Source organism: Trachemys scripta, chromosome 12 (assembly GCF_013100865.1).
Source record: "Trachemys scripta elegans isolate TJP31775 chromosome 12, CAS_Tse_1.0, whole genome shotgun sequence".
Taxonomy (NCBI): Eukaryota; Metazoa; Chordata; order Testudines; family Emydidae; genus Trachemys; species Trachemys scripta.
The window spans coordinates 19,034,487-19,055,466 of NC_048309.1; the positions used below are offsets into that span (position 1 = coordinate 19,034,487).

A 20,980-nucleotide genomic window follows, 5' to 3' on the forward strand; every position below is an offset into this window, starting at 1 on the left:
GAATGGGCATGCAGGGACACATGGGGACAGGGGGGAGGGAGGTGCAGGGACACATGGGAATAGGGGGAGGAGGGGTAGCTGAGTGGGGAGGCAGGGACACACAGGGATGGGGGGAGTGCAGGGATACACAGGGAAGGGAGCAGATGTGCCTGACTGAATGGGAGATGCGAGGGGGTCAGCCAGGCTCTGCATGGGAGAGGCTCCCCACCAACTCCCTAACAATCCCTTTGCCCCTCCCCCCCCAAAAAAACCCTGTTCCACACTTCTCCCACCCACACCCAGCAACCCTCCAGGTTCACTCCCAGGCTCCTTCCCAGCAATTACTTGCCACTCCCTCAGCTCTTCCATTACTCCTGACTCCCCCCAAGCCTTTGAACTGCTTTTAAGGGGAAATCCATTTCTGTATTGTAGTGTACATGAATTATTACTCAAAGTTCTGTATTAATATGCCTAGTATGTTATTTATCAAAAAACATTTCCTGAATCTTTTCTGTTGTCTGTACTGTTACAGACATACTTGCTGACAGGTATTTTGAAATAAATGACCAGAATAATTGAAACTGGCATGATTACATTGTGTTTTGACAAATAAAATATGCAGAATTTTAAAATATTGTGCACAGAATTAATTTTTTGGCCCAGAACTCCCCTGGAGTAAAAGTGAGCACTATCGCCAATAGAGGGGTTTTGTACATGCAAGAGTAGGGAAGTGTTCAAGTGTTAAACTCCAAGTTTTGTGCCTGCCTAGATGCCCTTCTTTTGTAGTGCTAATGTGAGCTGTTGAATATCTTTTTAATATATGGAGATATACCTACCTCATAGAGCTGGAAGGGACCCTGAAAGGTCATCGAGTCCAGCCCTCTGCCTTCACTAGCAGGACCAAGTACTGATTTTGTCCCAGATCCCTAAGTGGCCCCCTCAAGGACTGAGCTCATAACCCTGGGCTTAGCAGGCCAATGCTCAAACCACTGAGCTATCCCTCCCCACAAAGGTAGCTGTATTTCACTGGTGGATGAAGCAATCAATGGGTATGGTTTAAGGCAGTTTGACATCCTTCAGAATGAAAGGTGTTATATAAATGAAAGATAGTAGCTGGACAACAGCTGTATTAGTGTGTCATTACACTAAACATATATGTACTTTACAAATGACCTAAAGATCCTCATGTCAATAGTTCAATTCATTACAAACACATAGTTTAGTCCCTGCTCTCTTTTATCACTGTATAGTAAACTGCATTGGATTATTTAACAAATCACATAGCCGGAAGATAGAAGAAGGATGAAGTTTAAAAAAAATGGACAAATGAAATTGGTCACCTCTAATCTGCAGCTTTAACTGCAACTTCATGTGCCATAAGTGTAAGAAATTCACCACTTGCTTAAAGTTAGGCATGTGCTTAAGTAACTTGCTGAATAAGGGCACATTAAAGCAAAGCCCTGGAAAGCCAATACTGTAGTTTGAACTCTCCTATTATTCTAAGGGGTTCTCACAACAATTTTTTTTTCCTCACCAACAAAACTCTTGCTGGTGGCCACTCAGACAATTTTTCCTAAAATGCTTAATTAACTTTAGGAAAAACAAATACATATGCACATATATGTGTCCCAATCATTGTAATTTATGTATGTTGGGGTTTTTGCAGACTCAATAATAAAAATAATGTACAGTTGTCTCTATTCTTTACTGGTCCTAAACAGAATAGAAACTCAAATAAGGTGCTTTGCGTGTTTTGCTTTTTTGATTGAATATTTTTTTTTTTAGACTTGCTAGCTAGTAAGTCTGCTACTGTGAAAAGCAATATTTGTAAATATCATTTTCACAGCAGACTTACTTAACCCCAGAAAGCTGGGTGACCAATTAAACCCTGGATGGGGAGTTGGCTAGGGCGGCTGGGATACCAGGGGTGATGTGGGGGCTTGAGGTGGCAGTGGGAGTTGGGGCAATGGAGGGCAGAGGTGAGCCCGGAACCTGGGATCCCGCTGCATGGCTGGAGACTGGAAGAGGCAGGAAGGGCTGGGGTGACGTGCGGGGGGTGAGCCTGGGACCGGATCTCTGGGGCCGGAACCCAAAGCCCTGTGGCAGGGGGCCAGAGCCTTATGCCACACGGCCAGCAACTGCCACCCACCACGCCAGGGCTGAAGCCCAAGCAGCACCGCCCCTGGGAAGATGGAGAACTCACACTGGTCACCTGATCCTACAGTGGTTGTGCCTTCAGAAGGGGGCATGGACCAGCACCTGCTGGTGACACTGGGAGAGGGATTGCTGCTTTGCCCCTCCCCAAATCGGCACCCACGAGGCTGTGACTGCAAGAAAAGCCCTTTGTGGCCGCAGTTGAGAAACACTGTAAATGTGATATGCCTTTTTATTATGAAGAGATACATTTCTCGAATGATTTTTCTTCATAAATAATTGGCATTGTGGGTCCTGAATAATAATAATGAAGTGCAATCCTCAGGAATATATCCACGAGTACTCCCCTCCCCCACAAATCACCCTCTTGACTAGCCATACGAAACATGGCAGCACGCACTGTTCCACTATTGAAGAGTTGCAGAATTACTTGCACAGGATTCCTGTGATGTTGCATTATGATTGTTCATCAGTTTCAGAAGCTTCCCACCTCATCTAATTAGTTTTTTTCTTTACCATTCAGAGCATTTGCAAAATGTCTGACGAATACTTGTATACTGAGTGCCTCTGTGCGTGAACACGGGCTGAGATTTTCAAGGTCTAGGGGATTTATACTAGTGGGAGATAGGTGACTAAATTCTCTAGACAGCTTTGATAAACATTCGGGTTGAGTTTTAGTCATACACATGTTCAGTGCATTCATGCAATTTGGTATTTAATAAATAGACACAGAACATCAAAATGCTGTAGATGATACAGTGATGTATAAGGCAAAAACATTCACAACTCTTTTCCCAATGAGAATTAATTCTTATTACTTTATAGATTGCTGTAGTCCTGGGCCCATAATTCTTCAGAGGTCTCATAATATAATCCAGTCTTTCACTAGCCTCACGCTGTAGAAAATAAAGTTTTGGGGGGGAAAATCTATAATCAAGACATTTGAGGAAGTTTTTCACATAGAAAGCATAGTCATCCAGAAGCTTTACAATTATTTGAGGTCTGTCTCATTTTTCTGGTGTATGGAAAAGGGAATGTGTGTAGATTACTGAGTGTTGCAATCTTCCAAGGGGCAGCCAGACTATAGAAATGAGGGCCTAAATGCGAGTAGATTAAAAAGATGTCACACACAAAGCTCGCTCACACACAGAAGTATATGAAAATATATGGTAGAGGTAGAATGTTCTAGTAAAGTGCCTTGATTTCTCCTCCCCAGCTTTTGCTACTGGTGATCTGACTTGAACTCCCTCTCTCCTGGGATGATTTACAGTCTCTGGATTTACAGGTCAAATATCATGTTGCTCACTGACCTGACCCCAACTGGTCCCTCCAGTGTCACCCTTACCTCCATCTGCGTAAGTCTCAGTGCCATAACCGTCCTGCAGCCCGTAATTCCAGGTGCCTTCGTACTTTGCTCCACTGCTCATGCTCTGCCTTGTCCCATAGCGTCCCTTAAAGCCATGGGTCCATTCGCCTTTGTAAAGCCACCGTCCTTTAGTCTCGATCCCCAAACCGTGCCTCTTGCCTTGCGACCAGTAGCCTTCATAGGTGTTGCCACTGGGCCACGTGTATATGCCCACCACTTCAAAACCATAGTTCCACGAACCCGAGTACTCCCCTTGGCCCTTGGGACCAGTGCAGATGCCATGGCCATGGGCTTTCCCCCCTTCCCAGCCCCCACAATATGCTCCTCCATCATCAAAATCAAACCTTCCTCCACTCATGGTGCCATCGAAACTCAGCAAGCCGGAATCTCCACTTTGCTCCTTTCTTCCTTCCTCTTTCTTTCCCTCTTTCCTTCCTACTTAGCTGGACTGTTTTTCATAAGCGAAAATTTGGGGAGTTTAAAATGTTGCCACATTTCCAAATTAAACATGCTCAAAGCAAGGTGCTGCGCCAAGGGGATGATTGCCTTGTGCTGCCCAGCCAGAGGATAGAGGGAGGGAGGGATTTGGGATGGGATCCTGTCTTGGAGAAGGATCTGGTGAGGACACTGCAAACACTGTGAACGCCACAGGGACCTTTCTGCAACCCAGCACCCACCTGCCACCTAGGGGACTGGACAATCAAGCATGGACCATGCTGTGGGACTGGGGCAGACTAGGGGGAGAGGGATAAAAAGTCTCAGTTGCAAGATCTGACTTGTATCTCTGCAGGCTTCGCGTTTCCCGGACAGTGCATTGGGGAAGCGTCCGGCCCCTTTAAGAGGCTCTTCAGGAAAGGGCGGGGGGGGGTCCGGGCTTCTCGGGGGGGTCCCCCTTTCCTGATCATACCCGCCCAGGCTGCTATGCCCCACGGCTCCTGCTGCTGCTCCGGCTGCCTGCAGAGTCCCTCCCTCCTCAGAGTTCCATTGTGTGTGTGTCTGTCTCTCCTTCGCAGCCCCTTCCCCCTTCCCTCTCTCCTCCTCCTGCCGTAGAAAGGTCAGCGCTGCCCTAACAAGGCCATCGGATCCCAGGAGCTGCTCCCAAAATAAACCCCCACAGGCCCAGCCCCTGCTCCAGGGCCCTTTTATGAAGGAGGAAAGAGACACCCCCCCACCCCCTTGGGCAGGAATCCAGAAAGAGGGGAGGGGAGAAGCTGGGAAAGTAAGTAAGTGCCTGCTTAAAAATAGACCCTGGGAAGTAGCTAGGGGAGGTGCGTGTGAGAGGGGGGAGAGCTTCTGCTAGTTACTTGGGCATTTTTCCTCCATTGCACAGAGATCTGCTCAGTGGCTGGGGCATGTTTCCTGATTTGGGGCAGGGAGGAACTGGAGGATGTAGGGGGCAGGACATGGACAGATGACTACAGGTTTGTTCTCAGAACACAGTCATCCCACAACAATGGCTAGGACTGGGGGCGGCGACGGTGGGGGGGGGGAGCAAAGGGCCACCACGTCCCCCAAAAAGTCAGTTCTGAGGTCCCAGCTGCTGCTGTCCTGCTTCCATCCTTATGGGGAGCAGAAACACCACAGGCAAGGCAAAAAGCTCATATAAAGCTAGTGTTTGAGGCAGCGCTGTCCCCCCAACATGTGTCTGCAAACTGCTCCCACGCCTTCCCCGCTCACTGAAGCAAAAGGATAACAGCTTTCTAAATATCCCCTCCCCTCCTTTTTCCAGCACAGTTGAAGAGCAAGAACTAGACTCAGACCAGTCCCACAATTCTCAGGATAGGAGGCAGCCTTACAAGACCTCTGGCTGCCTCTCCTGCTAAGCTGGACACCATAGGACCTTTACCATCTGCAGGGAAGTAGCTCAGGTTTCCGTTACCTGCCAATTTCACCCATCCAGTCTTTGCTCCCCAGTAACACCATTCCTTCCACCAAAGTTTGACATAGTTACGTGAATGGGGCAGAGGCCACATTGAACGGGCAGTTGTGTTCAGATGACAAAAACTTTGGGGAATGAGATGAAGTATGCTGCATGAAGCACTAAAATTTTAAATTAAAGCCCATTTATTCACTCACAGGCAGTACTGGGGAGAGGGGGGCAAAAGGAAGACAAGAATATACACATTAAAGTGAAACCCCAAGAAAGGTTTTGAGTTACAAACATTATTTGAAATTATGCTCATCTCCATCACTCATGCCAAGGGGTGTCAGTTGCCCTGCTGACAATGCAGTGTCTTGTCACCAATAGTACAGGTGTAATTGAGCACTGCACTTTCCCATTTTCATGCTGTGATGCGTAGTACGAGCCAGGGTTCTCTTAAGCCTGTCTGCATTGAAAAAAATCTAGTTTATTCAAGCCACTAGTGTAGATGTGTTTAAACCAGTTTTGCTTGTATCTGTAATTTACAGAATTAAACTAAACAGATTTAAGTAAGGTTTAAAAGCAGTTGAGGTGGATCTAGAGTGGGAGGGTTTGCACGTTTTAACATCAATTTTAAATCTCTTTAGCTAGCCAGTGCATGTTTTCAAATATAGACAAGCTCTCAATGAACAAACAACTGTAAATGCATGCGAAGCATCTGCTGAAATCAAGTTTGCACAGAAGACGCATTCGTCTCCAAAGAGAGGTTGCTGGCTGCCCCAATGTTCCCTACCTACTTCAGATGGGCCATAGACCTACTTTTAAAAAATAAATAAATCACATGTCTGGAGGTGTTTAGCACATAACTCCCATCTTCAAATACAAGACTGGTGAGTACACAGGAACGAGAGGGGGAAGTTATCGCAGCATGTCACACTGATCCAAATCTTTCCCTCCTTCAACCTGTCCCATACTCCAAGGAGATGCTTAGCAAGGCTATAAAAGGATGATGTGCTATTTAGTGACCACCATATTACTAGGAGCAGGAAACAATGGCAGCTATGGAGCCAACTTGTGATACTGCTGGGACATTATGCACCCCTATTAAGAGGTAAAGTATTGCGGTAGGAACTCCAGAGTTCTAAGCCCCACTCTACCCTGATTTGTTGTATGGGTCCAGGCACGCTGCAACATCTTGTCTCATCTGTAAAATTAAGACAGCCCATTGCATGGTTGTACAGCTTTACAACTGATGCTATCTTTATGGGCTTCAGTTTTTAGAACTGCAAAAGTACATGTAACATGGTGCCTAAATGCAGCTCCACATGCAAATACACCTAGCCATTTGCACATGCACGCACAACAAAGTTAAGCGCAACAGTCACTTAGGCTAACCTTGTTCTAGAAGAAAACACAGCACCAGCTTTAAAGCATACTTTTGGCCAAGGATCTTCCCTTATCCAGCCATTCAGGTTCTTAGAGACGTCATTCAAACAAGGGAACTAGCGACAAAATTCTATTGTACATAGTTTCTTATACTGCACTTATCACCATAATATCCAAGCATCATATCTGAGGCTCAGAAATGCCAGGTGCAGAACTGTCAACCCCAAGCATTCAAACATCATTAGTTAGACCTCAAGTTATAAGACTGGCTTAAAAATAAGATTCTAAAACAGTAAGTGTTGGGTTCTTTCACTATCTTCTGGGTTGAGCCTTTAGGGTACAGACAGGTCACATTTTCAACTCACTCTGCTCAGAGGGGTAGATTTTTTTTTTTTTTTAAATAAGAACGGAGATTCTCATGTAGCCATTTTACTCCAGGTGCTGGGACTTTAAAAGAAACAAAATATTGCAAGACTTGTGATAAAATTCAAGAGTTAACAACACTGAAGTGTCTTCAAGTACATCTCATGCTGTTCTAGAAGAGCAGAGTTTATTATTCCTATCTGGTTTACCACCAATGATGTTAATGCCTTAAAACAGGGCAAGTTCAAGACCATGAAAGTTATTTACATTACAAACTGCAACATTATTCCACAACAAAACTGTAATCAAAATTATATTCAAATATGCATTTTAAGCACCACTTGGCTGTAGGACTCCTAAATGACTGAACTGATGCACTACTTAGAAAGTTTAGGGTAAGTATCAGCCAGTGGGTCTATATTGTCATGGACATGGAGTCAAGGTGACATCTAGTGGTGAGACATGGATTACCAACTTGTTTAGATGCTTTTCCTTCCCTAACCATAACAGTTCATACCCAACTACTGTACAGTTTTCCTTTAGGGTCCCTACTAGATATGGCTTTGTGCTGCAGGATTCACTCATCAAATTCAGGACAAAGTAATTGACTGTACCAGCTCCACCACACTTCACTTCATGTACTGCAGAACAGGGCAATCAAAATATTACCCCCAAGTCTATGGGACACCAGTGAGAAAACAAAATAGTGGAATGGTAATTGGGTCCTCCTCCCTATAAAAGGTATTACTCCCATTCCCCAGATGTCATACCTACAGTATGAATTAGAAGATGAGCAATGCAATGAGCTGGTACTGGCATATTTTATATATATAGGAAAAAACCAAAAGAATGAGCAATTGGGGGAGAAAATGAAATTTTGGAGTTTACAATTCTAGTTCTATTCCTGCAGCAGACCACCACATACAAGGAAATGGAGCTACTTTACATTCAAATATATGTGACAAATCTTATTACGTTATCTGAATGCAGGGAAATTGAAGGGGAAAATGGACCCAGAACAGCCTGCCTATTTAGCATTTCTTAATGTCAGAAGTCCTAATTAGTTTGGGATCATCGAATCAGTCTTAATAGTGAGGCCACTTCACTAGGACAAATTATAACACCAATAGACAATGATCATCCTAGGTCATTAAGCCATATCAAGCTGCAGATAATGGGGCAGGGATGACATTGTTAATAACCAGAGGTGCCAATGGAATTTAGCAAGGAAGTGTTTCTCCTAAATTCTTCTGGTCTCTCACACGAGGCACAGAACTACAAAAGTATCAGCAATTGATAACACTGGTTCATGCCCTCCCCACAAGGGTTATTTCAGTACCTGGCAGTATACTCCCTTGCACCTCTCCACTGCTAAACCTAGAACAGGAGACAGCTGTTGGTGCTGCTTTGACGTGATTACATGCAGATTTGAGCTGCAGGTGCTCTTCTGTGCAGGGAGATATGCACTACAGGCAGTGGAGAACTGTACATGTATCCATCAGCACTCTGCCTCACGACAAGACAAGGATCACACTACCAATATTTTTATGTTTTAGTAAATGGATTGCCAGAAGGGAGGGAAAGGAGAACACATGGATGCAGTAGGAAGGCCCAAGATGTCCCGGCTTGGCAATTCACCAAGTGTTAGTTGAAGCCTGCAGATCTGTTATGTCTCAATTATGTCAAAAATGTGTCTCAAGGGGCTGGTCTATACTGCCACTTAAAATCGATGTAAGTGACATCACTCAGGGATGTGTAAAAAAAATCCCACCAAGTGACATAGCTTACATTGACCTAACGTGGTGTCTACACTGCACTACTTTGGTGGGAGATGCTCTCCCGCCGACTTCCCCTTTCCGAGAGGCGGAAGGTAAGTACTGAAACAGGAGAGCGCTCTGCCATTGACTTATTGTGTCTTTACCAGACCTGCTGGATCAATCACAGCAGCGCCTATCTAGCATACCAGTGTAGACAAGAAATGAGCAATTGCAGGGAGGACAAGTTTGGGTATTTTTGTCTAACAATAATCAGGATTACAGTGGGGAAGGACGTGCAGACAAAAGCACACTGAAGAAGTTGGCAAATGCTATTTTTGGTCTTTTGATGCACTTTTTAAAAAACAAACTGCAAAGGAGTCAACTCACCTCATCAATTGCTTTTCCTTTAGCTATTAAATGAGGAACAATTACATTCAAGACCCAAAGCCATCTACTTCTGCTGCAGCAGACAAAGGTAGAAGCCCTGATTACCTGAATTATTTCTGATTAGGAAGCCTAATGTGATAATACCTCTTGCAATGTGTTAATACTAGCACCTGATACTATACTAACGTGGAGAATAGGAGAGCTGTGAAGAAAAGAAAAGGGAAGAAAAGGTCAGAGAGTATGAAGAGAAAGTTTATCCTGCTAGAAACAAAACTGCTCTTTAATCATAAAAAAACAAACATTGCACCCCCCCAGAAAAGCAAAAATTCAGGCACCTGGAAAGAATTAGAGCAATGGATATAAAGTTTAAGGAAAAAATGGGGCATGACCCCCACTTTTAAAGTGTTCCCATAATTTGGTGCTATACAGCCCCACTTAACAAGTTTCCAAAGCTAACCCTGAATCCATAACTGCCTGCATATGAGTTGCAATCAAACATCAAAAAGGTACCTCAGATGAGCTAAGATGCAGCACCAGGCTTCCCAAATAAAGAGGTCTGATCCCATATAGTGCTTTCTATGGACCGGTCTGTGCAATAACCCAGAACTGCAGGGTTGTTGTTTTTTTTTTAAATAAGACCTTTAATCAATGCAGAATTTCCCAAGTTCTCTTTTCCATAAGCAGATATGGGAAGAGACAGTTCTTTAACCAAACCAACCACCATTCTAGGGTTAGAGCTGTCACGTTTCTAAATTAAGGTGTTTTGTCTGGTTTAAATAACAAAAGTTAGCTGAGATGCAATGAAGTGTTTTTATTGCAAGCATGGTAAGCAGGGAGTGGATTGCTTCTCATGTGGAGCGTGACTGAGGGCAGATTTCAATCAAACCCTTTCTCTAAAGCCCATTGATGTCAGGTGTACATCATTTCTGCCATGTGAGACATTTTCTTGGGAATATACAAGTAATATTCCATGTATCCTGAAAGGTCTTCAATAGTCACATCATCCACATAGGCCCTTGCTTGCTCAGAGCAAGATCGTGGAGAGCTTGAGGGAGTTCTTGATGGCAAAGGCTGGGAGTGGTCCTCAACAACTGTTCTTTCCGGTGACAATGGGATGGTGTTCTGCAAGCCGGAGAATTTGTACACTTCCATGTCTTGCCACTGCTTACACTGACAGGCCTTGTCCATGCATGCACATGGCTTACTCTTGTTTTGTTCGGACACTGACTGGAAGTCAGAAAGATCTGTGGTCTTTAGACTTGCTTTGGACATCAGAGAAACAGCAACAGAAGAGTCTTCCTGTTTGTTCTCTTGCACTGGCTCTGCAACAGAAGCCCCCGAATGCTCAGCACCAACTCCCTTGTGGCCAGCATCATCAAGAACAGGACTGGATTGTTCATTTGCACAGAATTCCTTTGGGATTGGCACCCCTAGCCCGGTGCTGTTGTCCGGAGTGTCAATCTGGCTCTTGTGTACCAGATGGCTGCACACAGAAGGCGTTTTTGAACTGCAGTGGATAAATTTAGGAGGATGAAGGATTGGAGACTTAGAACGCCTCCGACGCTGGGTTCTCACTGCCCCTCTTGAAGGTTTCCTCATAGACCTAGCAGTAGAAGATACACAAGTGAGTATTTACTCTATAATCAGGAGCAAGTACTATTTTCTTTCTGTGAATCAGAGTAGGAAAATTTAAAAAGCAAACTCCTCCACTGTACAGTAGAGCCTCCAAGTCACGAGCTTCTCGGGAATGGAAGTTGTTTGTAACTCTGAAATGTTCGTAATTCGGAATAAAACATTATGGTTGTTCTTTCAAAAGTTTACAACTGAACATTGACTTAATACATCTTTTAAACTTTACTATGCAGAAGAAAAACACTGCTTTTAACCATCTTAATTTAAATGAAAAACAGTTTCCTTACCTTGTCAAAGCTTTTTTAAACTTTCCTTTTTTTTTTTTAGTAGTTTATGTTTAATACACTACTGTACTGTATTTGCAACAACAACAACAACAACAACAAGGAGTCTGGTGGCACCTTAAAGACTAACAGATTTATTTGGGCATAAGCTTTCGTGGGTAAAAAACCCACTTCTTCAGATGCATGTACTCTATTTGCTTTTTTTTGGGGGGGGGGGTCTCTGCTGCTGCCCGATTGTGTACTTCTGGTTCCAAATGAGGTGTGTGGTTGCCCCATCAGTCCATAACTCCGGTGTTCATAACTCTGAGGTTCTACTGTATTTATATTACATTTTAATGAGTGTCAATAGCATCCACTGAGCTTTACAGAACAGGTATACAAGATTGTACGAACTAACTCAGACAGACATGATACCAGTTCTGGTAAACTAAGGTGTGGAGCTAGCACCTGAGAGATCAATGTAAGAGAAAGAATAAATGTGGTTTTAAGGAGGATTCTGAAAGAGGTGAGGGAGGGTACTTAGCACATGGGATGAAAGAACAACACAGAGGCCACATGAAAATAGTAGTGATTCAAGAATAAGAGTACTTGTGGCACCTTAGAGACTAACAAATATGCATCCGAAGAAGTGGGTTGTAGCCCACGAAAGCTTATGCTCTAATAAATTTGTTAGTCTCTAAGGTGCCACAAGTACTCCTGTTCTTTTTGAGGATACAGACTAACACGGCTGCTACTCCGAAACCTGTCATGATTCAAGAATGTTTTAACAGCAATTTGAAAATGTAAAGTGCTGCATAAGCACTAAGCATTAAGGAAGCAAAAGGCAAAAGATTCAGAGATAGAGGTGCCTTAGAGGTGTCTCTACGGTATGATGCCAAATGATCCTGCAAGAAAGGATTCATGACTTAAAATGACTCATTTCCAAGTACAGCAGCTTGCTGGATAAGTTTACACGGCTCCTGTTCCTAATGCTGATGCAACTGCAGCATTCAGAACTTCACCCACAGCTCAGAGGTGTTTCACTTTGTGTATTTAGAAACAGAACACCAATGGCATGGGAGTGAGGGGAAAGGGATGACAGGCATGTTTGTTTTAAAAGGGAAACTAAAAAATGTAAAATTTCTGTGAACAAGTCTATTTAGAATCCAAAACCAGTAATAGAATTCGGTAATTAGATTTAAAATAATTCCAGTTCATTTACATTTAAAAAACAGTTCAGTCAGTCCCAGGCTGCCCTCTGCTTACCCATGCCAGGCTTCTTTAGATGTGCACACATTCTTAGATTTGGTTTCGTCTGTAGCTGTTCTAACCAGTGCTCTTGGAATTGTACCCTCACCCACAGGAAGGGAAGCAGTGGACCTGAAAGAGGAACATAAATACAGTGCCATTAACTGAAGAGAATGAGAAAGATATATGTCAAAATACTGTGGAGAGGCTATGAATTTTCTCTCTCAAAAAACACATTCTTCTGTAACCAGAAATGCCTTAAGCAAACTGTTTGTAAATGGTCTCCTAAAAGCTTCATTGAAGCACCAAACCAGGAAAGACAAAGTGTTAAAAATTCACAGTGAATTTTCATAATGAACCACCAATATGTGAACATACATCAATTAAGTAAGCATATGATGGTATTGTAGTAACCTGTGTCCTTCCTCACCCTATTACACTCATCTGTTATATCACATGTTTAATTTTGAAGTCTAAACTTTGCCGGGCATGGATCATGGTTTTTCATTTGTCCTGTTACGTTCTTAACACACCTTTTGGCACTAAAATTAATAAATATTAAATAAGATGAGAACAGTTCCAGTCAGCCTTATTTACCAAACCATATCTTGTTGCAAGCTGTTAGCCAAAACAATACCTGCAATTACCCATTAACAGGGGGCAAGAAAACACCAATAAATATACAATAGAGAATAATGTATATGAGCCAATAAGTCTTTGCTATAGCTACATTCTATAAAAATGCTCAGATATCACACAGTTATAAAATGGGTTAAGTGTGGGCAAACAGCATTACAACCATGTTCAGGCAGGTGAAAACTATTTTAAAAGCAGATTACTAACAGTGGAATGGACAGGGGCTTATATAATCCAGTTTCTGTCTGAAGTTTATGTGTTGCTGCTCATTGCTGAAGACCAGAAAGAAGTAAAGTTGGATTTAACCACAGCATAGCTCCCATGACCAATGAATGAATGCTTAAAACCCATGTTTTCTGAATCCACTAAGTGTACAAATGGATTAGTTTTCTACCGAGAGGTTTTCAGTATGAAGAATCTCAAAGCACTTTACAGATTGGTTGAACGTCAATCAACTATCAAGGTGAAATGCAGCAGCTCTCAAACAGTGTACAACACTACTGTACTAGTAGGAGACATGAAAAAGCTTACATGTCTGTGAGCTTTTACTAACTCAAGTCTACTTCAGCACCATTCCTTGCATATTACTAAAATACTTAGGCCCCTAATGCAAAAATTTGAGTTTCTTTAAGTGCAGGGAAAATCTCCCCACAAAGTAGAATCTGAAGACTCTGTATGATTTGGAATATATGAAATAGTAAGCCTGCTCCATTACCCTTTCTTGTTGGATGACTTCCACTTGATCCTCTGCAAAAGCAGAGCCAGTTGCTAAAATAACATATCCAATGTAACTTGATGTAGAGTCCAGAATAGGAAAGCCAAGCGTACTTCAAAAAAATTAAGTATGGAAGTCCAATGTGATTAGCAAAAACACCAAACTTAAGATCTTTAGAAGCAATATTATAAGTGTCCTTATATGGAGCAGGGTTCTGGAAAAATAGGACCAATGCGCATTTGAACAGCTTTCAATGAAACTGTCTGCATACAATATTCAAACTAAAATGGACTGAGAGTAAGTAAAGGAAAGGTCCTAGAACGGGCACAACCACCTACAAGTAATACAGACTGAAGATGTCTCAGATAGGTCAATTTCAAGAATACCCTGAATAAGCATTTCTAAGGGCAAGAGACACAGAGGCATGTTCCACAGCATAATAGGGGCTGAGGAAGCATTATTACATCTGAATATAAAAAATCGGGATAAACAAGTCTAGGATAGGGATGACTGGGGCTGTTTGACTTCTGCCTTACGCACTTGATGGTGTGGGAAGAATGATGAATGTAACTGAACAAAATCTTAACAGTTAGAAGAAAAATCAACCTGAGTAACAGGGTAGAAAGAAGATTCTGTGGGTGAAAGGACAAAAACTGCTGGTGTCAATTACACTTATGTGGAAATTGGTGGGTGTGTGCGCGCGTGTGAGAGAGTGAGAAAATGATGTCCATGGAGTTTCTCTGAATTTTGATTAAATGCTTAGGAGCATTATACGGATACAATTTTTAACAAATACTTGGAATGGCAGCTGTTTAGCTACTAGCTTTTAAATTAGACCTTCACACTGCAACTCTAAGCTATACACAACAGCCTTAAATGGAATTTTTCCTAGAGAAACAGACTCCAGAAAATACCTAATTTTTTAGAGCCACAAAAAAAAAAAGTCTTAAAGCCAGTCTTTCCTAAATATAAACATTCCTTTGATATAAATAGACTGTTTAACTGGAACCACACTAGTCCTTGTGTACAGGGAAAATGTTAGCTACAAGAAACTCTTCTCCCTATTGTAGGTTTGGCCAACAGAGCTGAAAGGTTACAGTACATTACATTCTCAGAGCCTTGGCTTAAATAGAATTTGAAGATCTACTGGCTTCCCGAGCCCACATTTTTAAAGCTGCCCACAGTCTGTACATATAACTACAATTGTGTATGCAGTTACTCAAAGGGCAAGTGCAAATTAGGCTTGAAACTCTGAAAGTTTAGGCCCATGTCTATCAACCTTCTGGAAAGTCCTGACAAGTCAGGTCAGGAAAGCATACTTCCTCCTCTCCCACTAACTCAAAAGACTGTTCATACAGTTTCATACTGAGTTGCTCATTCAACTCTCATGACAGACACCAATTAATCTGGAAGAGAAAATGGGCAGTAATGGACAAGGAGGAGAAGGTGAAGCATGGGGTCAGGTAAGAGTATAGCAGTGGGGAAAACAAATGACAGTGCAATAGCTGAAGGCACTGAAGAGATGGGTTTTGAACTGCATTTTAAAAGGGAGTAGGGAATCACAGTGAAGCAGAAGGACCAGGGCACACCCAAAGTAGTCAGTGGAGGGGCAGTAAGGCTTTAGAAGAAGAAAAAATGGCTCATTTAATGTAAAGACCAGTAGGGCCTGAACTAAAACTGCTTTAAGATGAAGACTATATATTGGCAACCTAAACTATTTAGCTCACTTGACAGATGTAAAGCAGCTCTGAGCTGCTGCCATGACATTTGAGACTAGTAGGAATTTATGATGTAGTAACCTCCACTTAGTAACAGCAGTGAATCACCCTTCCCATTCATCACCACTGTGTCCTCCAGTTTCCATATATCCAATCCATTTATCATTCATCTTTACTAATAAGGCACTTTGGTGGAAAGTCCGAGTATTATACAGCTCCAAGAAGCACTGTTTGTACAAGGACTTGGATATTTTAAGTTTACCGAAGTGGCCTTATCCGTACGTATTTTGGTCCTCTCCCAAACATGGGAAATAAGGATACTAGGTATGTTTTACTGTACTGCACTCGCAAAGAAAACTCCATGTGGACATTATGTTTGTAAAACTATTGTTATAATAATTCACTCCTAAGTACTTTGAAATGAGGGTAATACCAACATTTATACAGACAGAAAAACTTAGGTACAGAGAGCTAAAGTGAATCAGGTAGGGGAATACAGTGATTGTCACGGTCAGGACCAGAATGCAAGATGAGAATATATAGGTGTGTGACATTTCTCAGGATTATTTTCAGGCTCTTTAGTCAGTTGCAAATGTTTGATTTTTGAGATTAGGACTCATTTAATCTGATTAAAAGGAGCCAGCACCCAACTTCAGATTTTAAATGAGATAGAACTAATTAGTTAAAATCAAAACAGAAATCATTGGATTAAATATGCTTGGTATGTGCAGCGTGTTCATTTATTTATGATGCTCCTTAAGTGTCAAAGTAGAACATCACAAATCCATCCCAAACCCCATTTTCAGGGAGTTGTAATAGTCCAGAGAATCCTTTCAGGTTGAGGGTTGACACTGTGGATTTTAGCCAACCAGGGAATTATTTTGCAACACTTGCACTAAATTGGTTCAGACTGGAGGTGGAGGTTTCCTGTGAAATGAATTTCAGTCCTTACACTCTGTCCTGGGCTCAGGACAGTTGACTCGTAGAAAAGACCAAGATATAAACATTCAGAAAGAAACTCCTTTTTCTACTGTAACTGCTATGAACACAGACCAGTCAAATGGAGACTGAAGGTGGGAGAGATCACATCATCTCTTAGAGCTCGCTTTACTGGAAAAGAGTTGAAGCATATTGGAGAGAGGGGCATGTGCAGGGAAGGGGTTTGTCACAGATTTCTAGTGAGCCTGGTCAATTGTATTGAAAGACCCTGAATATACTGGGGCTCTCTGCAAGGCTTCCAGTGTCACCCTAACCATCTTGAAACTGAGGCCTTGTCTATACTTGGATTTTAACCACCTGTTCAGTTGCTTTGGTGCAAATAGCTTATACAGGAGTTATTTACACCAGCCCAGTTTACATTGTTTTCAAAAAAAAGGAAGGCTGCATCACCGCACATCATGTTGCTCTGATGTAAACTGTACCTACATTAGGCATTTGCACTGGTGCAGCTACACCAGTGGCTCAAATTCCAAAGTAGACCAGGTTTGAGAGTTGAGACTTGGTAATTGTATAGAATGTTCTTTTATGAAGTAGGAAAGGATTGCCATTGTGAGAATTAAAAGCAGATGGACAGATTCTTTGTACTCTAGTATCGTGGAGCAGTGAATCAAGTACTGAATATTATCAGATCACCCAAGTAAGGAGAAGATGTACACAACATCCTCCCTTTCAGTGTTTTTGTTATAAAAATGGTCATTCCCGGACACCAGAGTCCAATGGTGGCAATGCTGGATTCCTACATCACCTCACCAGTATCTTCAATACTGATGTGGAAAGACCATCTAACTCAAGGGGCGTAAGACGAGAGTCCATCTCCATGGTTCAATTCAATGGTTGGCCTGGCTGCCGGTATTGCCAATAAATACTAGTTACATTAGCAGCATTCTAATAATGTGCACGTGTCCTCTGATAACCAGGGCTCAGTCCAAATTCATTTAATATGGGCAACCAATTGACAGCTATCAAATAGTAGCCATTTTTGGTCACTGCTAGCCCATGTTGGACTTGAACCAGCAACTTAGATGGGAAGTGATCTGTATCCCATTTACTAATCCCCACAGCTAAACAGCCCTCTGATTACAAGCACACAAAAAAAAAAAAAAAAAAAAAAGAAGACTTCAATTTGTTGTGCTACAGTTAAGCCTTCCACTACCTAATCATTTGGTATCTACCTCAAACCCTTCAGATTTGTAGAGTGATTCCCTAGCAATTCACCAGTCATATAGTTTCTCATTACCTCATTATATGCTTGCTTACCCTGCTGCATCAACTCTTAGCTTTTTGAAAGCTGTCTGAAGACTTTCCTCTTCTCCATCCTTAGCTTCTGTTTTCATCCTTGGCACTGTGGGTGCTGACAGAGTTACCTTATGGTGCTGAAAGCAGAAAGTGAGTGTTTGAAAATAAAATGGAGACAACTAGCACTGTGTTCAAAACTTTACTATAATGACCCATCATCATCATCACTCAAATAAATTCTGAGCAGTAAATTGTAGCATACACACAGCCCTGGTCACTATACTAAGACACTTCCATGAGATGATTCAGAAAGAGGAGCAGGAAGATATGAAAGAATGATAGAGCCATCATCATGTGTAACAGCTCAGGCAAATAAAAACCTTTACAGTAAAATAATTTGGTGTCAATTCTGAGCCAAGTGGGGGCAAGGGATAGGATAGATCTCTTCAATTAAGGAGATTCCTATACTTAGTTCTACTGTAACCAAAACTCCACTCCAGAAGCAGAAGAGCAAACAAGGAGGGCCAGTACCACCACACCAATCAACTTTCTGTGGGCCACTGTTGGTACAGTTTGAGAACCGCTGCCCTATAGTACAGTCTTTGGGGTTTTGTCCTGTTTTATAAAAGTAAATTGATTTGGTTTCCACTATTTCCTTTGAAGACTACTCCACAAACCAGGGGTATGTCTACATTACAGCAGCACAGCTATGGAGCTACAGCTATGCTAGCGTAGCACTATAATGTAGATGCTTCCTACACCCAATAGAAGAGGGTTTTCTGTTTATGTAGTTAATACATCCCTCAGAGACAGTAGCTAGGTTGACGATATAATTTTTCCATTGACCAAGCTGCATCTACACTGGGGGTTAAGGTCAACCTAACTACAGTGCTCAGGGCGGAAAACTTTTCACAGCCCTGTGCAACACAGATAGGTTGATCTAATTTTTAAGTGTAGACCAGGCCTAGATCCCAGTCTCAAAAAGTTCTATCAGGTTTTCAGGCTGAATTTACCCTTTCTTAATTTCAGTTTTTTGACCCTTGTTATATCCAAGCATTTCATACTAATTATCTCCTCTTTGATGTTTAAGGCCCAAAAACTATTTCTAAACTTGTGTCCCTTACTTCTCGTGCAACTAGCTGTCAGTTGGCCTAGCTGAACGTCAATCCTTACAGTCTCTCAATCATTTTAACAATCTCTGTTGCTTTTCTCCAGCCCTTCCAATAGGTCAATATTTTACTAGTAATCAGTTGCCCAAAAGCAAATTAGTAATTGTTCTAGTGCTTTCATCAGTTTAAAACAAGCTTTTAACACCTGGTGTTTAAACTGAAGTTTTCTTGATTGGTAAAGGAGTACTAGACCAGTAAGTATAGTTAAAATGATTCTTTTAATTTGTAAGAACTCCATATACTCCCGTGGGCGAGTCCTCATACACAGACATTGTCTCCCAACTCCTTATGAAGCTGCTCTTTGATATGACTGATAGAAATGGAATATTGCTCACTACAGAGCTGAGTTCTCAAGTCACTAGAGAGATAGATGCCTAAGAGCAACAGATATCAACTACCATAATAAGGCTAATTAATAATAGCTATTAAATCAAGCTATCAGTACAATACTACTTATATTGGTATTTGAATAATACATTTGCTAAATTAATTCCAACTCTTTGATATGCTGGAAAAGAGAATACATTTAGATAAAAGAGGGCTGCAGCTACATAGTCACACATTCTCAAAAGACAAAATGAAACAAAGAAAATATGAAGAGTAAATTCTGCTACCTGAGAATCTCATTTCTACTGCCCCCTCCCACCCCCTCAGATCTGCCAGCTGGTGTGTCTGCTGCTTGCTCTGCAATGATTTCATTCAGACATATTCCTTAGCTGCTAGTTGGGTGCCATTATGACACATCCAGAAAGATGGATGTGTCATAATGTGTTTGATGCACATACTATGAACTGAGTCAGGCAGCAAGTAAACACCAGGGACAGTGGTTGAATACAATACCGGTCACTGTGATGTTCATCTGAGCAGACAAATGAGAAAAGATTAACAAAAAACAGGCTGGCTATGGTACACTCTTAATTGGGTACTGTTACCACTTTAACTGGATGTTTGTTTACTCAAGCTCCATTCCCATGGATGAAACAATTTCTGTCATAAATACAGCGTGGGGACCTGCCTCCATAAAATTATTCTTCTCTGGCCCAAAGAAAAGTTCTCCTTAAAAACAGCTTATACTTTCTTGCCAATTTTAGACTGATACCAAGTTAAACTTGAAGCTATGCCAAAACACTTCATATCACAGCAGCCTGAGAAGCATAGCAGCAGTTGGCTGTAGCAAGGGGAATGGAGCAAAAGATTTTTAATACAGTGACAGTTTTAGTTTGGGTGGAATTTTTACAGGATGTGATCCTGTTGCTTTTATTCACTGGCAAAACACAAAACAGTACTGAGCAAAATTAAACTGATTGTGAACTTATGCAGGGCCCTTGGACCAGAGGTTAAAAACCACTATTCTATTGCAGTCTCTGAAAAGCCTCATGGGGACACTGGACACGAAAAGATAAGGCGTTTGTAAGTGAATAAAACGGAAACGAGACATCAGTTCGCCCGTCCCCTGAGATACAGAGTCTAGCCCGGCCTGAAGGAGGCTCAGACACTTATGAACATCAGCGTTACCTCTAGGGCCTGAAGCTGCCATGAGAGCCCAGCGGGAATTTTTAATTTAGCGCTTTTTAAACCCGACTCGTTCACCGCCCTTGGCCGGCAGCACCCGACGGGAGCTCGGTGACTGAGGTCCCAGCCATACCCCCGGCTCCGGCCCAGCCCTGGGCTCCCAGCCCTGGGCGATGTGTCGTCCCCCGCAGCGGGGACCGGGCTGCCCGGCCGGGGTGACTCAGCACCCACAGCCACGGTCACCCGGAGGAAGCCGAGAGCTGGGGCCAGCCGGGGGGCACCGCTCGGTCAGGGCGGGGAGGAACCGAGCTTGGCGGCTCCCGGCTGGCTGGGGACTGCGCTGTCCCGCCGCACGGACACAGCCCGCTGGCCCGGGGGAAGGGCCGAGCCGCTGCCCGAGAAGGGGGCACCTAGCGGGGAGGACGGGCCGGGCAAAGGGGGAGTGGGTGTCCCGCCCAACGCACTTACCGCGCTCAGCCCCACAGGGAAGGAGCCGCCGCCGCCGCCCCGAGACCCAGCGGCTTCTTCCGGGGCGGGGCGGGGCGGGAGTCACCGTTTGGGTCGAATAACCCGGATGGGAAAACCCTCAGCCCCAGGAA

At 42.9% G+C, this 20,980-nt stretch overlaps 2 protein-coding genes across 4 annotated transcripts in view; both read right to left on the reverse strand.

The window, feature by feature from the left end:
• JPH2 (junctophilin 2) overlaps nt 1-4,559 on the reverse strand; it is a 62,963-nt gene extending 58,404 nt beyond the window's left edge. The window contains exons 1-2 of one of the 2 annotated variants that reach the window (XM_034787633.1): nt 3,479-4,559; nt 2,416-3,029 (exon numbers count right to left, since the gene is read on the reverse strand). In XM_034787633.1, the coding sequence (XP_034643524.1) occupies nt 3,025-3,029; nt 3,479-3,857 (384 nt within the window). In that variant the 5' untranslated portion in view covers nt 3,858-4,559 and the 3' untranslated portion in view covers nt 2,416-3,024. Of the gene's footprint in view, nt 1-2,415; nt 3,030-3,478 lie in introns of those variants that run through there. The other variant, XM_034787632.1, reaches the window with a different exon arrangement.
• Nucleotides 4,560-9,515: 4,956 nt separating this feature from the next.
• Nucleotides 9,516-20,957, reverse strand: OSER1 (oxidative stress responsive serine rich 1). Of its 2 annotated transcripts, XM_034787245.1 has the most exons (4): nt 20,850-20,957; nt 17,722-17,837; nt 12,415-12,528; nt 9,516-10,856 (listed from the first exon to the last, which is right to left on the reverse strand). In XM_034787245.1, exons 2-4 carry the CDS (start codon nt 17,796-17,798, stop codon nt 10,163-10,165), a joined length of 885 nt encoding a protein of 294 aa, XP_034643136.1. In that variant the 5' UTR covers nt 17,799-17,837; nt 20,850-20,957; the 3' UTR covers nt 9,516-10,162. The 2 variants fall into 2 exon arrangements, with proteins under 2 accessions (XP_034643136.1, XP_034643137.1); XM_034787246.1 differs by lacking the exon at nt 20,850-20,957 and having other exon boundaries at nt 17,702-17,830.
• Between the last annotated feature and the right edge of the window lie 23 nt (nt 20,958-20,980).

What these genes read in the sequence shown, in the direction of transcription:
- OSER1 (XM_034787245.1), bottom strand. Translation starts at nt 17,798, where the DNA reads ATGAAAACAGAAGCTAAGGATGGAGAAGAGGAAAGTCTTCAGACAGCT. An exon ending in CTAAGAGTTGATGCAGCAGG is followed by an intron (nt 12,529 to 17,721) that starts GTAAGCAAGCAT and finishes TTCCTCTTTCAG; the next exon opens with GTCCACTGCTTCCCTTCCTG. An exon ending in TCTAAAGAAGCCTGGCATGG is followed by an intron (nt 10,857 to 12,414) that starts GTAAGCAGAGGG and finishes TTCTACTGCTAG; the next exon opens with GTCTATGAGGAAACCTTCAA.